Source organism: Poeciliopsis prolifica, unplaced genomic scaffold (genome assembly GCF_027474105.1).
Source record: "Poeciliopsis prolifica strain line A6 unplaced genomic scaffold, Auburn_PproV2 SCAFFOLD004, whole genome shotgun sequence".
Classification (NCBI taxonomy): domain Eukaryota; kingdom Metazoa; phylum Chordata; class Actinopteri; order Cyprinodontiformes; family Poeciliidae; genus Poeciliopsis; species Poeciliopsis prolifica.
Genome location: NW_026562379.1, coordinates 689,088 through 710,277, shown reverse-complemented (window position 1 = coordinate 710,277; position 21,190 = coordinate 689,088). Strand labels below are relative to the sequence as shown.

The 21,190-nt window shown below is 41.3% G+C and overlaps 2 protein-coding genes across 3 annotated transcripts; one reads left to right on the top strand and one right to left on the bottom strand.

Moving 5' to 3' along the window:
* Nucleotides 1-543: 543 nt before the first annotated feature.
* cep57 (centrosomal protein 57) lies at nt 544-12,430 on the bottom strand. The gene is made up of 11 exons (XM_055028321.1): nt 12,144-12,430; nt 11,700-11,886; nt 11,363-11,551; nt 11,165-11,280; nt 10,932-11,060; nt 10,031-10,108; nt 4,328-4,423; nt 3,027-3,098; nt 2,695-2,918; nt 2,473-2,617; nt 544-2,393 (listed from the first exon to the last, which is right to left on the bottom strand). Exons 1-11 carry the CDS (start codon nt 12,189-12,191, stop codon nt 2,223-2,225), a joined length of 1,455 nt encoding a protein of 484 aa, XP_054884296.1. The 5' UTR covers nt 12,192-12,430; the 3' UTR covers nt 544-2,222.
* Nucleotides 12,431-13,013: 583 nt separating this feature from the next.
* On the top strand, nt 13,014-21,000 carry mre11a (MRE11 homolog A, double strand break repair nuclease). 2 transcript variants are annotated; one of them, XM_055028319.1, is made up of 20 exons: nt 13,014-13,053; nt 13,529-13,599; nt 14,026-14,158; nt 14,279-14,439; nt 14,520-14,607; nt 14,721-14,862; nt 14,945-15,059; nt 16,103-16,288; nt 16,370-16,541; nt 16,632-16,712; nt 16,786-16,915; nt 17,504-17,604; nt 17,784-17,954; nt 18,034-18,093; nt 18,166-18,343; nt 19,145-19,237; nt 19,335-19,396; nt 20,288-20,349; nt 20,447-20,534; nt 20,653-21,000. In XM_055028319.1, exons 2-20 carry the CDS (start codon nt 13,580-13,582, stop codon nt 20,692-20,694), a joined length of 2,085 nt encoding a protein of 694 aa, XP_054884294.1. In that variant the 5' UTR covers nt 13,014-13,053; nt 13,529-13,579; the 3' UTR covers nt 20,695-21,000. The 2 variants fall into 2 exon arrangements, with proteins under 2 accessions (XP_054884294.1, XP_054884295.1); XM_055028320.1 differs by lacking the exon at nt 13,014-13,053 and adding an exon at nt 13,189-13,328.
* The last annotated feature ends 190 nt before the right edge of the window (nt 21,001-21,190 follow it).

Genomic DNA, 21,190 nt, shown 5'->3' with positions numbered 1-21,190 from the left:
TCCATAGCCGAGACAGATTCCTGAGGAAAAGATGTTGAAAGACTTTGGACATATTATTGGAACAGGTTGAAGATCTAAACTGGGACTTTGCATCCTCATCTGGGTTTTCTTCTTCCTTCCTAACTAGGTCAATCTAGATCAGGCTCTCAATGAGTAAGCAAGCAGACCGATTTTTATCACACCTGACCAAGAAACTGGAGTCTCTGATTACAGGTGCTCTTTTCATTTGGCCACGGCAATCTATGCCTGGTCAACAGGGATGAGACGCGAGCCTCTCTGAACAGAGGATCAGGTATCTGGACTCCTCTCCCGGTCCGGGCTGTGGTTTCAGGGTGACACATGTGGCAGCCTTTATCAGACTCAGCTGTGGTCGCTGACTCAGTCTGTGTGAGCTCCGTCACAGTCATTATTTATTCATCTCTTGTTCTCTTTACAAGGCACACTGAAATGCATATCCACAACCCCAAGTCAAACCGGCATCCTCGAGAGGATTTTACTTGTAACCCGTGCGAAATGGGAATTAAAGGCATCACCAACAGCATGTGTCCGTATTCAGGTTTATTTAGCAACATTACCCGATGTCTCACAATCACATTCTCCTCATTAAAATCAAAAAATAACACATGCAACATCAGTTTTTACCGCCTGATAAGCAGCAATGTGGTTTATGTTATTATGTAGTAAACTTTTGCATGCACAAGATCTTTTGGTGTCCTCTTGTGAACTCTTTCACAGCAATGAGATAAAACATCCATTAACATGTTTTAATTTTTATGGAATGCACCCACCGAGTTAATTGTTAAAACGAAACACAATCAAAATTAACACTGGTACGAAAGTAAACATTTTCCCAAGTGGAAATGGTTACTTTTCAGGATGTCCAGTGTGTGAATGAGTTACAAGTAAAGCTGTACTGTCAAACTCGAAAGCAGAATAAGCAATCCAGAGTCTTGTATGGTGTACAGTGTTGCACCTGTTAAAGACCAGTTTACAGCTTCTTCTGGACTGAGTAAATGGAGAAAATGTACTCAGTCCAGAACATTTGCTCCAAAGTTCAGAACATCAATGAAAATTTAGCACATTTTGCGCTTTGAAACAAATTTTGGTGAATTTAAATACGCTGACATAGATAATTGCGTAATGAAAGAAAACTTAGACATGATTTCAGGATATCTTACAAAAAAAATATTCAAATGTGTGGCGTTTTTCTGTATCCAGCCCCTTTTAATCTGAAACATAAATTAATTCAAGTTAAAAGATTTAAACTTACAGCAGCGCAAATGGAAACACGGTTTTCATTTCCTTCAGGTTCTTCTCTGTACTGTGTTGTACTAATTATTGTTTCTGGTCTATTGCATAATAACTGATCATAAAATTATGACAAGATGGTAAAATGTGAAGAAAATCCAAGTGGAATGCTTTTGTTAAGGACTACAGGCTTAAAAGAGAGTATCACAAGTCTTCCACAGCTGGACGCCAAGTTTTAAAAAAAGTTAGATAGTGATGGTGATAGTTTTTATTTAATATGTGAGAACGATATGTCCAGCTCTTCTTTATAGGTTTTGGGCAATTATGAATTTAATTGAAGACAAAAACAATGGTATTTTGATATCTGAACCTATGTATATATAAATATATATGTTATACAATCTTATACCCTGTTTAAAGAAAATAAAAAATAAAATTGATGAAAAAAAATCAAATCAAAGCACTGGTTTGCTTCACCCTTGTACTTCAAAAATCACACCACTCTGACCTCTGCTGGTCAGAGTGTGGAAAGCTGAAGGTTCTTAATGGAAATATTTGATTTCTGATTCAATAAAACTCTACATTTTAAAAAGAAGAACCTGATCACGGCACAAACTGAGGAATGTGATTTAAAAATCATAAATTATTTGGTAACAGGCAACTTTCATGATATCCTATATGAATGGCAGCCACCTCCGACACTAAACTGCAGGCTACTTGAATATCTTGGCCTTTCCTTGTTGGACTTTTGACTTTAGTCGATGTCCTTGTTCTATTCCTAAATAAGAACTCAGAAAATCTGAGTGCTGAGGTACCAATAATCTTATAAAGAAGATGAAAGCAGTGAATCTTCTGGTTGTGTGTAGTGGGTTTTCAGCACCAGGCAAATTCAGGTTAAGAGCTGATAGTCAGAGGTAGAAGAATAGCACCAAAAACAATAAACAGATTATGTTATAAATATATTGTAGCGAGTTTCAGATCTGTAAAGAGTTTTGCAGAGCTTTCATTTCCTTCAGAAGCGTCAGGTTCTTTTTGTTTCTCTCAACTAGTTGAGCTTTAGTGGATGGTACATAGCGCCTTCTGGTGGCAAGTCTTTCTTCCGTGAAGCTCTTCCCAGACTTCACCTGCTTTCTCAACTTCTTTAACTGGAGCACAAACAAAGACACTCACACACAGATTTTGTCACACTACGAATGTAAAATGAGAATTATTGCGAAGGCCCACCTGTGATTTATGCTTGCAGAGCTTACTGATCTGTTCTTCTTTACTCTCCATTCTCAGCAGTAGCCTCGCCTGCTCACTCTGAAGCGCTTCCCTTTCCTCTTCAGAGATGCTCTTCTCCGTTTGCCTCAACAACTCAGTGTGCTCCCTGTATGCGACGGGGATGCGCCTTAACATTTAACCAAACGGAACTCCAATATTGAGTACATTCACAAGCTTGCTCACAAACTCATGAGGCACAGCTCCTCCTGTAGGGCTTGCAGGAGATCCGATAGTTCGTCTCCGCAAGTGGACGACGAGGTGGAGGAAGCGTCTGACTGGCTGCTCGTTTCCGAGAGATCTGCGTTGCGAGACAGGACGCGCCTGTTGCAGAGATGAGGCTGGTGCCGTTTCAGGAGGGACAAGACTGCCTGAACGTTGGCTCTGACTGAGTGGCTGCAGGCGACCGACTACAAAACAATAGAGATTTAAAGATAAACACTGAGGGGGAGAGTGAGGAGGACTTATCATCGTGTTCCAAAAGGCACAACCAGAAGTGTATGAAGTGCAAATGGTACCGTTCCAGTGACAAATGGTATGTCTCTTAGGCTCAGTCTGTAGTGAGTTTCTGGGGATTTTGGAGAAGGTTGCTGGGGAAGAAAAATTGAACAATGACTTAGCAAACAAGAGGGGAAATACGATAGAAATTATGACAACAGCTCAACATATGTTTTAAAGCTGCAGCATCTAATTTTTATTAAAAAAGATGCTTTTTACATATTTGTTACAACTGTTGTAACAGTATTATATGAGACAGACAGTCTGTAGAAAAAAAAGAGCTCCTCTTTTTTCCCTCAGTGCCAACTACAGAAACAACTAATCAGAGCGAGGAGGTGGGTCTTAGCGCTGTTACGCATGCCTGTGTACATGCTGCTCACACTCCCCTCCCCGCTACTCTACAGCGTCTTCCTGCTAGCAGAGTGTAAAGCTTAGCCCACCGATGACAGCAGATAAACAATATAAATGCAACGGTAGGTTGTTTATCTGCCATTATCACTTTGAACAGTGCGTACATCAGCTTGAATTGACAACAGTTAGATCTTCCTCCAGGTTTTTGACAGTGCATTTCTGCAGATGTCAATAGTAGCACTAGGAGGCAGCAAAGGAGCTGGATTTTTTTTGCCCACAGATTATCTGTCTCATGTCACGACATAGTGACAATTTTAACAGATATGTAAAAAACATGTTTTATGCAAGCTGCATACTGCAAGTTTAATAACTTTGAATTGAATGAGTCTATGTGTGAGACTGTAGTGCAACATATAACATGGATAAATTGTGGTGAAGTGTGTTTTTAAATGTCTGTTTGGAAAGCTTGGAAATTACAACATTTAAACAAAAAAAAAAAATCTACAATGCTGCCATTAAAAACTTTTTCATTGAATTGTTTAAATAACAAATGTTACCAAAAGGAGTTTCTTTCTTTTTTTGTTTAGAAACAAATTTTCCATTTTTTGCATGCACCTTTTATGTATGTAATACATGTACAAAGTGCCACCTCCAGCAAGACTAAAAAAAACAAAAACAAAAACATGTATTTAAACAACAAAGTGTTTAATATTTTCAATGCTATTAACATTACAGTTGGTCTGAATGAGATGCACTCAGTTCCCTTATGAGTGCATCTCCAAAGAACACAATAATCTGTTCCTATAAAGCTAATTACTTAAAATGCAATAAAAAAGACTAATCTTTCCATGTATTTCACAAGTATATGGTTTTCTTTTTATTTCACAGCACTGGATTAATTATGAGAATAATTGCCCTCTTGAAATGCAAACATGACAAACACTGTGAGCCATCCATTAGAGGTCTTTACCTTCGGGCTGGGTTTCTTCTCTTTGGGTTGTCTGAAGGATAAACGTGGAGAAACGGACCGCAGCAACATTCTGTTGGCTTCCAGACCTGTCTGTAACTGAAGGTTGCAAACAAAAAGAAAGCATGAAAATAACAGTCTCTTGGCTTATCAAGCCTAGCAAATATATATATATATATATATATATATATATATATATATATATATATATATATATATATATATATATATATATATATATACACTCCTGATCAAAATCTTAAGACCAGTCAAAAAATTGCAAGAATTTGCATTTAGCATTATTGGATCTTAAGAAGGTTCTAAGTAGAGCTTCACAATGTTAAAAGAAGAAATCAGCATAAGAGACAAAAACATTTGAGCGGGGAATTAATTGAAAACTGCATTTATACTCAAACATAATTTTTTCAGCTGATCAAAAGTTTAAGACCATAGCTCAAAAAACCTCCAAAACCCCCAAAACAGAAATCAAAGTGCCAAAAAGGACTCAGTAATGAATAGCTCCACCATTCTTGTTGATGACGTCAAACAATCGTTTAGGCATGCTTGATGCCAGTGTTTCCAGGCTAGTGGGAACATTGCTCCAAGTGTTGAAAATGGCTTCACGAAGGGCATCCACTGTCTGGAACTGATGTCCATTTTTTCGTAAACTTCCCTTGCCATCCATCCCCAAATGTTCTCAATTGGGTTTAGATCCGGGGAACATGCAGGATGGTCCAAAAGAGTGATGTTATTCTCTTGGAAGAACTGCTTTGTCAGGCGGGCATTGTGAACTGCAGCATTGTCTTGTTGAAAAACCCAATCATTACACAGACGAGGGCCCTCAGTCATGAGGGATGCCTGCTGCAACATCTCCACATAGCCAGCTGCTGTTTGACGCCTCTGCACAACCTGAAGCTCCATTGTTCCATTAAGGAAAACGCACCCCAAATCATGATGGCGCCCCCACCACTGTGCCGTGTAGAAAACATCTCAGGGATCTCCCTGTCATGCCAGTAACGTTGGAAGCCATCAGGATCATCAAGCCAAAACTTTTTCTCATCAGAGAAGACAACTTTTCTTCCACCTTTCAATGTCCCATGTTTGGTGCACCCTTGCAAAGTCCAAACGGGCAATTCTGTGGCGTTGAACAAGACGTGGCCTTTGAAGACGTTTTTTGTTTCTGAAGCCCTTCCCTTGCAGATGCCGTCTGATGGTTATCGGGCTGCAGTCAGCACCAGTAATGGCTTTAATTTGGGTAGAGGATCGTCCCTTGTCTTGACGGACAGCCAATCGGATCCTGCGGTTCAGAGCTGGTGAAATTTTTTTGGGTCTACCGCTTGACTTTTTTGTTCCATAACCCTCAGGATCATTTAAAAAATGCAAAATGACTGTCTTACTGCGTCCAACCTCAGCAGCAATGGCACGTTGTGAGAGGCCTTGCTTATGCAGCTCAACAATCCTGCCACGTTCAAAGTCAGTGAACTTTTTTGCTTTTGCCATCTGGAGGTCTTGACAGTGTAAAGACTTCACAGAACATGACATGGAATCCAGATTTTTGCACAGCTTTTGGCTTTTAAAGACTATGGTCTTAAACTTTTGATCAGCTGAAAAAATCATGTTGAGTGTAAATGCAGTTTTCAGAAAATTCCCTGCTCAAATGTTTTTGTCTCTTGCACTAATATTTTCTTTTAACATTGTGAAGCTCTACTTAGAATCTTCTTAAGATTCAATAGTGCAAAATGCAAATTCTTGCAATTTTTTGACTGGTCTTAAGATTTTGATCAGGAGTATATATATATATTATATATATATATATATATATATATATATATATATTATATATATATATATATGTATATATATATATATATATATATATATATATATATATATATATATATATATATATAGCTGACTGGATAGCTCAATACATAAGGCATCAGTATATCACCCGAGAGGGCAGGGTTCGAATCCATAGGATATATATATAGCTGACTGGATAGCTCAATACATAAGGCATCAGTATATCACCCGAGAGGGCAGGGTTCGAATCCAGTCTGGGTCCTTAGGCAAGACCCTTCAAGCTACTGCCTACCTCATACCATGAGAGATACTAAGTTGCATAACATGCCGGCTCAGACGTCGCCCGGCCAAACAAGGTCTGCGTCAGGTGTTGGGGAACCAGAGCACCTTGATGACAAATGGGCTACTGGAACAAGACGGAAATGGGCGAGAGATGAAAATGTGGATCTGTTGGAATGCTACTACTCAAGTAACCCTAGTCAGAGGGGTTACATGCAAAGACTGGGGAAGGAATGGTTACTTCGACATCCCCAGTCAACACTAAGCGCTAAACAAACTAGTAGCTCAGTGTTCCAACATCCGCAAACGGCAACTGCTATCACAACTTGAGATTGACGAGATACAACACAAATGCTACGGCAAAAGGGAGGAACCCGGATGTCAGGACTGTGGGGACTTAACTACAAGTCCCCACCCAGTGAGGGGATACACGGCCCCAATGAGCGAAACAGAGCGAAACGAGACAGCTGCTGACCTGAGAGAGAGAATCATGACCCGAATGACAACCAGCCAATTACAACGGCTGAGTGAAGTACCATCTGAAAGTCTCATTGAGAATGTGAATGCAGCATTGAGAACGATCCCTACCAACACCATAACAGAAACCAATGAGCTGATCTACAACTACTTGGCTATAAGAGCAACCATGAGACCCAATACCCACCATGGAAAAGACGGTTAGAGGCTAAAATCAAGGTAACAAGGAGGGAAGTGAGCCAACTGTCAGAGCTCCACAAGGGTGCAATGAAAAGACCAGTACCCAGAAAGTACAGGCAGATGCCCATACCTGAAGCACTCGAGACTGCCAAACAGAGGCTCCAAGCCTTGTCCAGCCGCCTAAAGAGAATGAATCCAGAAGGATTAACCGGCTCTTCTCCACTCAACCAGCTAAGGTGTACTCTCAATGGCAGGGTAACAATAACAACAGAGCAGACCCACCAAGGCTGGAGACGGAACATACTGGAAAGGCATATGGGAAAGGGAGGCGTCCCCAACAGCATGCACAGTGGCTGATCTCTCTACGAGAGGACCACAGCAACCTCCCTGAGCAAGCCCCGGTAACCATCACTGTGACAGATGTCCAAGAAAGAGTCTCAGGTATGAAAAACTGGACAGCACCAGGGCCTGACATGATCCATGCCTACTGGCTAAAGAAACTCACTGCTCTCCATGAGCGAATGGCAGCCCAAATGAACCAGCTGCTACAAAGTGGATGGTTAACTGAAGGGCGGACAATCCTAATCCAGAAGGATCCATCAAAGGGTCCAGTCCCACCCAACTACCGACCAATAACCTGCCTCTCCACAACCTGGAAGCTCATGTCAGGCATCATAGCGGCCAAGATAAGCAAACACATGGATAAACACATGAGCACGGCACAGAAGGGTATCGGTGTAAATAGCAGAGGAGCCAAACACCAACTCCTCGTAGACCGCACAGTTGCCCGAGACTGCAAAACCCGACACACCAACCTGTGCATGGCTTGGATTGATTACAAGAAAGCCTATGACTCAATGCCGCATACTTGGATCATTGAATGCTTAGAGATGTATAACATCAACAGGACTCTGAGAGCCTTCATTGCAAACTCGATGAGGCTGTGGAAAACCACCCTTGAAGCCAACTGCAAACCACTTGCACAAGTGTCCATCAAATGTGGCATATACCAAGGAGATGCTCTGTCCCCGCTACTGTTCTGCATAGGCCTGAACCCCCTCAGCCAAGTTATCAACAAGACTGGCTACGGATACAGACTCAAAAATGGGGCCAATATCAGTCACCTACTCTACATGGATGACATCAAGCTGTACGCCAAGTGTGAGCGAGACATCGACTCACTGATCCACACCACCAGGATCTACAGCACTGAATTGGGATGTCATTCGGACTAGAGAAATGTGGTCGGCTGGTCACAAAGAGGGGGAAGGTCATCCACACAGAAGGGGTCTCACTCCCAGAAGGAACAATAGCAGACATAGAGGACAGTTACAAGTACCTAGGTATACCACAACAAATGGCAACCTCGATGAGGTCACAAGGAAAGGAGCCACAGCTAAATACCTCCAACGAATAAGGCAAGTCCTGAGAAGCCAGCTCAATGGCAAGAACAAAATCCGTGCGATAAACAGCTATGCCTTGCCAGTAATCAGATACCCTGCTGGAATAATTAGCTGGCCAAAGGAGGAGATAAAAGCCACAGATATTAAGACCAGAAAGCTACTAACAATGCATGGAGGGTTCCATCCCAAATCCAGCACCCTGAGACTGTACACGAGCCGCAAGGAGGGAAGCAGAGGACTAGTGTGTGAGAACCACTGTCCAGGACGAAACAACTAAGATCCATAAATACATCAGGGACAAAGCCTCAACAGACAATGTGCTCAGTGAATGTCTCAGACAACAGGGAACGGAGGTTGAGGTGCCAGAGATACCATCATGGGAGGACAAACCCCTACATGGGATGTACCACCAGCAAATAACCCAAGTGGCTGATATAAGTAAATCCTACCAATGGCTGGAAAAAGCTGGACTCAAGGACAGCACAGAGGCCCTCATCCTGGCCGCCCAGGAACAGGCCCTAAAACCAGAGCAATAGAGGCCCAGATCTACCACACCAGACAAGACCCAAGGTGTAGGTTGTGCAAGGAGGCCCCTGAGACAGTCCAGCACATCACAGCAGGGTGCAAGATACTGGCAGGGAAAGCGTACATGGAACGACATAACCAAGTGGCAGGCATAGTGTACAGAAACATCTGTGCAGAATATGGACTGGAAACCCCGAGATCAAAGTGGGAAACACCCCCAAAGGTGGTGGAGAACGCCAGAGCTAAGATCCTGTGGGACTTCCAGATCCAGACAGACAAAATGGTAATGGCGAACCAACCAGACATTGTCGTAGTGGATAAACATCAGAGGAAAGCCGTTGTGGTAGATGTAGCAATACCAAGTGATTGCAACATCAGGAAAAAGGAGCACGAGAAACTGGAGAAATACCAGGGCCTCAGGGAAGAACTGGAGAGGGCCTGGAAGGTGAAGACCACAGTGGTGCCTGTGGTCATCGGGGCCCTCGGGGCAGTAACCCAAACTGGAGCAGTGGCTACAACAGATCCCAGGAACAACATCAGACATCTCAGTCCAGAAATGTGCAGTCCTTGGCACAGCCAAGATACTGCGCAGAACCCTCAAGCTCCCAGGCCTCTGGTAGAGGACCGAGCTCAGAGGATAAGAACCACCCGCGGTGGGTGAGAAGGGAATTTTTTTTTTTTTTTTTTTATATATATATATATATATATATATAGAGGGCCTGGAAGGTGAAGACCACAGTGGTGCCTGTGGTGCCTGTGGTCATCGGGGCCCTCGGGGCAGTAACCAAACTGGAGTAAGCAAACTGGAGCAGTGGCTACAACAGATCCCAGGAACAACATCAGACATCTCAGTCCAGAAATGTGCAGTCCTTGGCACAGCCAAAATACTGCGCAGGACCCTCAAGCTCCCAGGCCTCTGGTAGAGGACCCGAGCTCAGCGGATAAGAACCCCGCGGTGGATGAGAAGGGAATTTTTTTTATATATATATATATATATATATACAAATTCAAAAATAATAAGAAGACAAAGTCTTCCTACCTGATTGGCTTTATCCAGAATGAGCATTCTCTGGTGCTCCTCTTCTTGTATCTTTCTTTCCAAGGCAGAGATCTTCATCTGAAATCAACGACAATCATCATCATCACTGTGCTGCTGATAATGACAGTACTGCAATAATAATATGACAACAATATATGCAATAAATTCTATGTATGGTTACTATCTGTAAATATAACACTCCAAAAACCATTTCTGTGAGATTGACTTAAAATTCGGTTGGTTTGTTGATATTTAGTTGTCTTCTGAACACTTCCGTGGCCATAGATACCTAAAAGTACAGCTTTCCAGTTAGATCGGGGGCAATGCATAAGCTCAAAGTGTCACTGACATCATAAAACCACTTACATGACTGAAAAAGATGGAGCTATTGTGCGTTCATTCTGTGTAAAAAACAAACAAAAAAAAAAAACACATAGCTTTTCATAAACATTAGTGTGGCAGGTTTTATAAGTGGGTCAAACAACGGTTCCATCTTGTGACGTAATCAGGGTAAGTCAAGTAATAAACAACTAAGGGTAAGTACAGGTGTCACCAAGAAGCAGAGGAATTGTGAGCGATGTATTTGGAGGAAGGTCGGAGGAGGACATCTGTCGCCTCCAAATCATGGACTGGTAATAAACAGATCTATGCATGTGGTAATTATTCATCTTTGATTCTGGTTTATTCCAAATGAGCCAGTTTTATGACTGTTATTGCAAGATATCAGAAGCGATTATATTCTCCACCACCGTCATCATCACCACAGATTTCCCTTTGGGGCCAATAAAGCATCTCTGAATTATTTGAACACTATTCCTTCTTATGATGCTGAAAATGGTTAATGGCTACAATTTGCTTTAAAAAAAACCCAACAAAAAACATGTTGGTGCCTTGTACGTACCTCCGCATATTGCTGTGTGCGAGTCAGCTTGAGATATTCCTGCTCGAGTTTTTCCAGCTTTTCCAACTGAGCATGGTCGCTCAGTCCATCAGGCTGGTGACTACTTATACCAGGTTTCTCTATTGAAGCCTACGAAGGCAACAAACAGCTTTGTTTGCGTTACAGTGTTTTGTGCATTTTAAAGCGTGAGGTGTTACCCAACTCTTCAAGAACATCCACATCACTGAGTTCACCTCCTGATTGGGCAAGCTGATGCTTTCTGTCCTTGGCAACATCCTCTTCATCTGCGCCAACTGTCCCTCCAGCTTCTCACAACGATTCTCTGCAGCAGCAAGGTGGGTGATCAGCACTACAAATGAAAGACAAAACATGTGATGGGTTAACATACAGAATTTAAAACTTCAATTCTATTTGGAGGTCATTTTTTTTACCTTGGTTACAGTTTGACTGCTCGCTTGGTTTTCTTTCCATGTCCTCATCAGAAAGGCGTCTCTGCGCAGGTCTGTCACTTTGCAGACATCCGTCCTTCAACAAAGTGCAAAGGCTCAACTCTGCTCGCTCTTTCTCTGCCTCCAGCCACCTAATCTTCTCTTGGAGATTCCTCAAGGCAGATAAGATCGCTGCAATAGTACAATTAACAAAACAAAATCAGCAGAAATTCAAGGACGCTGTTGCGGCTGAGACATTCAAGTAGTGCGGCATCATGTTGCACGTGTAACCATGGAGCTCCAGCACATTGAGTGGAAACTTTGTCAACACAGGAATCACCTGCACTGCTGCTCTCTGGAAAAGTTTTGATGGGTGATGCCGGACGATATGAATCCTGAGTGAATGTTTGGGACGTGTGACGTGCAGGAATGTTGATGGAAGATCGACGAGCAGGATAGGTTTTGTAAGACGACATGGACAGCCTGTCAGACACCATCCTGCTGGGCTCTAGAGAAGAACGCGATGCCTGCAAGGGACACAGGATCAAGGACATCTTTCAATTAATAAAAGCTTGCAATTGAAAGAATATAAAAAGAAGTACGGCAAACGTTTACATTTACGACTGAACTAAAAACAAGTTTATTTAAACACACACTCGTAAAGCTTAGCAAGGAGCTGTTTTGAGAATGTAGCAACCACTGCTAGCGGTTTGGATAATACACATAACCGACACAAAATACGTTCAAATTCCTCAAGTTAAATGATACAAAAGAGCTGAGGTACCTTATACCGATAGGGTTCTGCTGGGGGTGTTTTTGAAAGTATCTCCATTGATGCACAGCCGACGCTGTCCGCCTAAGCTAAAGGTGTAAACCATATGATTTGATTTAAAAGTTGATGAAGAAACGCCCTTTTTGATTTGACAAGCTAGCCAAGCTCCGCTTTTTTGTGCAGCCTCTCTGTGCAAATATATTATGGGGGGAAAAAAACGCTTTGGCGTTCGAATGATACCAAGTCCGGCTTGGCCCGTTATGCACGACGCTCAGCAGGACTGACATAGACGTAGATAACAGAAGTCGCGTTGCCCCGTAGAAACGTACGTCAGTTCTTCCGCCATTTTGTGAGTGGCAACTTCATCTCAGAAACATAACGCCTTAAAACCCTGTAGTTCTATAACTTTCAGTGCACATCATAATTTATTATTATTATTATTATTATTATTATTATTATTATATTATTATTATTATTATTATTATTATTATTATTGTGTTTTTATTATTGTAGGTATTGCGTAATTACACATCATGCTTTAAATGCACTTAAATTTATTTATTTGTTAACCACTGAACTATGGTTAGCAATGTATTTATGATGTTTTCATGTGCCTTCCAGCAAAAATACCGGTGTTAATATAGCGAACGTAAAGTATCAAATGTCGCTTTGCGGCGTCTAATTCTTCAATGTCTTCACATTTTAGCGCAGGAGGAGAAGGTTCAGCGGCGCTCCAACGCGGATAAACCAAGCGACCCGCAAGTTTTGCGGAAATGTAGTTCTCTTCCTCGGATATTGTCGTAGATCAAGTCGGTGATCACCTGGAATAAAAACTACAATAACCGTGAGCATTCCACAGGGGGGAAATGACGTTTTGCAAGCGTTACCGGGATTTTCAGGGTAAATAGAGACTTCATGGGAGGTAGGTGGCAGGACTTACAGTTTCATCTGTGTTTTCAATGTTTTGTGTATTTATCGAGCCAATGTTACGCATGCGTATTAAATGTTAACTAAAGCTAGCTTCTATGCAAAGAAAGCTGGTGCATTGCACCATAGGATTTTTAAAAAAATGCTAACTTTACTATCCCCACGCTAAATTACCATGAGTTACACTCTTCTATCGGCTATGGCCGCCACTTTAGTTATTGTTAATTAGCACGGTGTCAATCCATACAATACTGAGCTATGTTTTAGAAGGTACAGCTATTCTTACTCTTTTAGAAAATAAATAAAAATAAAAAATAACGAAGCCATTTGGACACTTAGTTTTACTTTATGACTGATGGTTATAAAAAAAGTTAGAAAAGTTGAAAGAAATCGTGGGATCTGAATGAACAGTTGAAATCTTTTAGCATGACTATAATCTAGTTGTTCTGGATTGTCTTTGCTCTCTACAGGGGAACCATTTGTTAACGTGCCAGCTTTTGAATAGAGCCTCTTGCATCGTCATGTCTTCAGAAAACTCGTTGTAAGTTTTCCATCCTTTCTGACAAATGCCTCTCCACAGCATGATACAGCCACCGCCATATTTCATGGTGGATTTTTGTGCTCCAGTTTAGTTAGATCATCAAATCAAAGGTGGCAAAATACAAATTAAATGTATTCATATAGTGCCGAATAAAGAGAGATTTTGTCTCAAGGAACTTAACAAAACACACATAAGATGTCCAATGTATACAGATTACAACCATGCTGACTGATTTAAAGCTAATTACATACAACACAATTTGGTCCTAGTTGTTAAATAATGCATTCAAGCTTATTTGAATTGTTCAACTTGTGGAGGCCACATCTGCTCCGGAGGGTGTAGCAACAGTGGAGAGTTGATTGTGTTGTGTCTCTCTTAAAGATGTCTGAGCTGCGTTTATCATCACATTTCATTTCGCTTTTCCAGGGATGATGAGGATACATTCAAGATCCTGATTTCCACTGATATTCACCTCGGTTACCTCGAGAAAGACGCGATTCGTGGCAGCGACTCCTTCAACACGCTGAAAGAAATCCTGGAATGTGCCAAGGAGAATCAGGTATGTGCGAATAACTGTGATCCAGCGTGGAAGTCGATATTCACATCTTGTTTTGTCTGAACAATTTTTTATTCTCTGGCGTTCATCTGCCTGATTGGTTCTGAATGTATTTTTCTGCAGGTTGATCTCATCCTGCTGGGTGGGGATTTGTTTCACGAGAACAAGCCGTCAAGACGATGCCTCCACACTTGCATCACTATGATGAGGAAATACTGCATGGGAGACTCACCTGTGACCTTTAACATCCTCAGTGACCAGACTATTAACTTCAACACAACACAGTCAGTTTTTTTTTGTTTGCCTCTGTGGGTTTTCCATCAGTGTTGCATATGTACCGAATGAATGAATCATTGTGTTGTAGGTTCCCCTGGGTGAACTATCAGGACGAAAACTTGAACATTTCGATCCCTGTCTTCAGTATTCATGGCAACCACGATGATCCAACCGGGGTTATTTCCTTCTGCTTGAAAAACAATGAGTTCATCAAATACAAATGAGTTCTGAACACATATTTTACTTTGTTTATCTGTGTGTTCGTCCTTAACATGTCTTTTATTTCAAGGCGGAAGGTTTGTGTGCTCTGGACCTGCTGAGTGCTTCTGGTCTCGTCAATCACTTTGGTCACTCTCACTCTGTGGAGAGGATAGAGATTAGTCCAATCCTCTTGCAGAAAGGCAGCACCAAGTTGGCCCTGTACGGTCTTGGTAAGTTTGGGTTTCCTTTTGGTTCCTATTTGTTCATTTCTCATCCACGTCGTACCTAAATTTTGTATGAATGCATGTCAAGGTTCGATCCCGGATGAGCGCCTGTACAGGATGTTTGTCAACAAGCAGGTCACCATGCTTCGACCCAAAGAGGATCAAGATAATTGGTTCAACCTCTTTGCAATTCACCAGAACAGGTGAGTTCTCAAACATGAGTGATGTGAACAGTTTTAAATGAGTTGGTAGAATTCGTATTGTAACAAATACAGTGCCTTGCAAAAATACTCAAACTAAAAAGTAGTGCATAATTGGAAGATAATTTACATTTCTCTTAAAATCTATCGTCAGTATTTCCGGTTTGAACTTCAACTTTGCCATTCTAACATGTGTGCAGCCTTTAACCTAAATCTGTATTGCTGCTTTAACAGATTGTCCCACAGGAGCAGTGTTATTACCATGGGCCCTTTGGCTGCTTCTCTGATAATGGGTTTCTTTACTACCAGGCCTGTTAGATTAGGTTTACAGCCTTATCTTGCGTAAGCAAGCACCACTTTTGATTCATTCAGTTTATATTATCATGTGATATTGAATTTAGACACACTCTCACATGTGTGTCTTGTATAATGAACATGTTTTCACCTTGTCTTACTACTGTTTATGCGAGGAGTGACCATATTGAATGGCAATGTTAAACTGTTTTAAGAAAGAATGGCTGTTAGAATAATTATGTTTTGTTATCATTCTTACATTGGTAGCTATAATAAAGTTAATATTCACATTCCTGAGAAAAGCTCTCATACTTGTTAGACTTTGGAGCTGCAGCTGTGTACAGACCTTGAAGCTGCAGCCACTTGTATCTTCGGGATACTCCTATCTGCCTCCCTCCACATTCCTTTTCTACTATCTACTTGTAATAAAAGAGAAAGCCCTAACAAAGGGTCTTCAGAGCGCTCGGTAAACGGCTGGAAGCAGCGGTTTGCTGGGTTCTCTCCTTTTGCAAAAGCTTTCATAAAATTCACTTGCGTTGTCTGTTTGTTCTTTTATTTAGATTCACAAATACCTATCAATGGCCAATTGAAAAAGATGTTATTTCTGCTTCTTTTCTTATGTTATCTATTACCATAAAGATAAATAACTTTTATCTTTATTTTTCAATATTTTGATGCGCTGTTTTCAAAAAGATCAGTATTTTTGCCATTTAAAAAAAATGTATCCTAAATCAGCTTTTTTTTCTGTTTAGGAGTAAGCACGGTCCCACAAACTACATTCCTGAGCAGTTCCTGGATGATTTCATTGACTTGGTTGTGTGGGGCCACGAACACGAGTGTTTGATTACTCCAACTAGAAATGAGCAGCAGCTTTTCTATGTGACGCAGCCAGGAAGCTCTGTAGCCACCTCCCTGTCGCCAGGAGAAGCCACCAAGAAGTAAACACACTCACTTCAGGAAATTTTCATTGTATTTTGAACAGCTGAGGTTTTCAAGCATCTGCCGTTGTGCTCACTTAGGCATATAGGACTGCTTAGAGTCAAAGGTCGTAAAATGAACCTGCAGAAGATCCCTTTAAAGACAGTCCGTCAGTTCTTCATCCAGGATGTCGTGCTGGCTGACTACGAGGACCTCTTCACACCTGATACTCCTCAGGTTACGAAGAAGGTGGAGAACCTGTGCTTTGCAAAGGTAGCGATGTTCTTCTTAAAATGCACTGCACGGGTTTAAGATTTCACTTTGTCTGTCTCTGTTAATTGTTTCCTTCTTGTCCACCTGGAGGTCTCTGAAATGTTAGAAGAAGCCGAGAGGGAAAGACTCGGCTGTCCACTCACACCGGAGAAACCTTTAGTCCGACTGAGGGTGAGTTGACTTCTGCACTCATCTTTACGTCAGCGCTCATCAGCAGATGAATTTCCCTTGTTGTTGTCTCTAGGTGGACTACAGTGGAGGTTTTGAAACGTTCAACACCTCTCGCTTCAGTCAGAAGTTTGTGGATCGTGTTGCTAACCCAAAAGATATAATTCACTTCCTCAGAAAGCGTGAGCAGAAGGAGGGCGTCAAAGGTCGGACTTCTCCTAAATATACTTCTGCTGACTTTTTCTTTTTGAATCCAACGCTGATTGGTTGAACCAAACCAATACAGTGTCAGACAGAAGTCTGCATCCACTCATCATGGACATACATTGAGAAATTTTATTATTTTATGGATGCATCTTTGCTTTCCCTTTTCCAGGGTATTAATGTCACATTCATTCCAAAAGCTTGATGTTAACCTTCTTTATCTCTCTGGGATTGTCATCTTGTTGGAAAACCCAGTTATCTCAGTTCGTTTTACGAAATCTGAAATGTTGCTAAATGAAGGCACAGGAACCCAGTTTGACAATTTTACAAACAAAAAAAATGTGAAAGTCAAAGGCTTAAAATCTAAGAAATAATGACATTCATGTGGATGACTAGTGTCTAAACTTCTGACTGGAACTGTATTCAATAAATTCAGGATAATTAAATTTGAAACAAAATCAGGAAATAAAAAAATTTGCTTTTTTTTTTTTTAATACCGTTAGTGGATTCTTTCTTAAGACATCCAGGTATTTTACATGTTAAATATGTATAATTAGTTTTATGTATTTATTATTCATTGCAAATTTTAGATGAGCTCAATGTCGACTACAGCAAGCTCGTAAAACCAGCTGCTGTTGAGGGACTGAGGGTGGAGGACCTGGTCAAACAGTATTTCGAAGCGGCTGAGCAGGTGCGTAAACATCAAATGAAAAGCTGACATCACTCGTAGGATTTCAATTTTTTCCCGCGCTTCATCTGATGTTCTCACTGTGTGTGGGTGTGTGTGTGTGTGTGTGTGTGTGTGTGTGTGTGGGTGTCTGTGTGTCTGTGTGTGTGTGTGTGTGTGTGTGTGTGTGTGTGTCTTCACAGAAAGTGCAGCTGTCCCTGCTGACCGAGCAGGGCATGGGGAAAGCCATTCAGGAGTTCGTGGACAAAGACGAGAAGGACGCCATCGAGGAGCTGATCACCTACCAGTTGGAGAAGACGCAGAGGCATCTTCAGAGCAGAGGAGTAACCACAGAGCAAGACATTGATGCAGAGGCAAGAGAGGCACCGGAGAGATAAGCAAACCGTCGTGTCGTGTGGCGTTGGGAAGGATGGTTAACGGAATATCTTTCAGATTCAGAAATTCAGAGACTCCAAGAAGAATACGACTGAAGAAGAGGACGACATCAAAGAAGTAGGGAAGAATACCAACCGGGCTTTCAGATGAGGTGAAGAGCTTGTGTTTCATTATGCGTTTGTGTCTCAGGCCATGAACAGAGCCAGAGCCCACCGGATGGAGCGAGGTGATCTCGATTTGTCTGTTGAGCCCGCAGATGTTACCATGGACTCCGACGAGGATTCAGGGGTGCTTCCTGCTCCGACCCGAGGCAGAGGACGAGGAGGCGGTAGAGGGCGAGGAAGTCGGGGCGGGGCTAGGGGTCGAGGTGAGAGTCCCACGTGGATGTCAGGAAGTGCTTTTGTGAGATGCAATATTTTACAGAAAAGACATTTAAAGAGATGAGGCTGCTATTCAAGATGTCCATGTCAGTCTGATGTCTCTCTGCAAATTTGATCATTTACCTCATATTAATAAAGTAAATGTGGCCTAAAGCAGCTGTGGGCATAACCATATTGGTTTGTGATTTAATTTTATTTGTTGTTACTCTCTCTAAATTCAGCTACTATATGACCTTGAGATAAATGACTGCTGCCATCCAGTCAAATATGTAACAGACACAGAGAAAGACTGATATTAATAATGATGGTATCTAATATCTTCTGCTCACTGTTATCATAGAGGTGGAGACCTTTCTGCTAATTATTCACCAGGCATTCAGTGAACTATAGCAGTTGCAGCCAATTTGTTATTTATGTCGGGCCTAATTTACTGAAGAAGTCCACGCAGCCGGAAAGCTAGTTTCTGAGTCCCAGATTTGGATATGCAAACCAGCTGGAGTTTTCAAATGTGCTCTCAGTATGTCATTCAGGCTGGAATCTGGGCGTCGGCCGACATGGAAAGTTCTTCACAGTTGAATTCGGAGCGAAGGGCTTCGAAATGTCACCTGAGTTGTATAAAGTGGTAAATAAATAAGCCACCACTGGAGTCCTGCAGTGACAGCCTTTTTGTTCATTTAATAAAGCATTTACTTAAATTGTCGTGAAGAATTTGCCATCTAATTCTGCGTTGCGGATGTGTGTGTGTGTCTTTTTGTCCCCATAAATCTTATGGTCCTTTACCTGTCCAGGTTCTGCTGCATCAGAAGCAAAGCCAGCCGGTCGGGGTCGGGGTCGTTCCCAGAGATCAGCACCAGCATCTCAGACCAGAAACATATTTCAGGGTAGAGGGGACTCTTCAATCATTAATAACCCGCTGAAATATTTGAGATTTTTTCCTATTTTCTCAATATTATGTCTTTATCTCTTCTCATTTCTCAGCTTTTCAGGCTACATCCCAAAGACCTCAAATAGGAGGATCCACTTCTTCTGCAGCTGAAGAGGTAAATAAACAAATAAACCGTAGCTTCCATTGAGATTTTTTCTTCATTCAGCAATTCGAATGGATTTCAACATTTCCTTGTTGCTTATGTCTCAACTCCACCAATTTTAGAGATTAGATTGGGGCAAAAAAAAATAAAAAATCCCAAGCCCAATCCAACCCATGTAATTAACTTATCATAAGTAATTTAACTGTGATTATAGGTGCGAGCCTGAAGTCAATGCGACATATTACTTCAAATAAGATTTCACTGCTCTCGCTTTCAGAGTATAATTTGAGTAAGCGGTGTAGCTTTTGTTTAGCAACTTCCAGCTCCATTTCGTCACTTGTAACCGCAGGCTGACTCACGTGCAAATCATCTGGGATGTGTCATCTGGGAGCATAGCGGGGTGGAGCTGGATGTGCGCTGCATGTTTTACAGTCTAACAAACATCTGCACATTACTGTCTTTCTTTCCTCATCATGATAAACTACCTAATCAGTTAAATAGGCCTTAATAAGTAGATTAACGCAACTTTATATTGTGCATTTACATTTGGTCTATTCTTTGTTGAATGTATTGTAGGATGCCACAGACCACAAACCTGACCATTGAGCAACTAATTTTGGCCTGACCTGGCCCGAATTTTGGTTCGTTGTCAGGTTCGGACTGTGGAAATGATCAAATGAAAATTAAAAAAAAGAATTACAAAAACATCATGAAATGGAAAGTTGTAACAGAGAACCTGGCTAGAAACTCAAGCGACTAATTAAGTCAAAAAGAAACATAAAAACATTCAGACCAATTCTTGTGCAGCTTAATTCTAGAGCTTACCTGTGACTTGGAAAATATTCCTGGTACCTTCATAAACGTAACACATAATTCCTCTCTGTGCCGTTTGACCATCTTCAGGTGATCATAGAAGACTCAGATGAAGATATACCCGTAATGAAAGCTACCAGGCCGCCTCCAAGGTTTGTGCAACGTTAACATTTAGCCAGAGAAAAGCCAGAGAGATGCATACCGTTTCTCTTCTGCCTCTAAGCTGAATTTTGTTCCTGTCAAACACAGATCGTCATCATCATCCTTCCCCAAGTACGGTTCTCAGAGCCAGAGTCAGACATCTCGAGGAGTTGCTTTTGATGACAGTGATGAGGAGGTACGAACAAATATGGGAAGTTAGATTACTCATAGACTTTCCACATTTCCATCTTGTTATTTTTGCAATGTACAAACTAATCTTGACTCTTCTATCTTACTTGTTTTCATGTTTGCAGGACGACCCATTCAAAGGCCACAGTCGTGGTTCAAGAAGATAAGCACATCCATCACTTGTGTTTAATTCAAAGAATTACTGTCTGTATTCCTGCACTGTTCTTCTGTCTTCTTAAATGGTGACAATGATTAATTCAAGTCTACAACCAAAACTGCATGGGGTAAAATAATGGAGTTTCCATTACTGTGGGGATTAAAGAGTTTGAGCAGAGGAGTTTAGAAAATGTCAAGTTTGCACATTCATGTTTCCATTTCCTGGAGGGCTCCTGTTGTGAATCTTTTTTTTTTCACTGCCCTTTCTAAATATGAAAAAATAAAGAGTTGTCATATAAAAATGACAAACATCTGTCCAAGTTGTTTAAAATCTCTGCCAAGGTTTTCATTCCTGATTTGCAGTTTATTATAATTGACCGGATATCCAAAGAATCAGTTTGACCTCAGAACTAAAGTCAATTGAAACTCGAAGTATTCTCAAATGTTTAGAAACGAATTCATTTTACTAGAAATTATAATAAAAAAAAAATATATTTATTTGTTAAT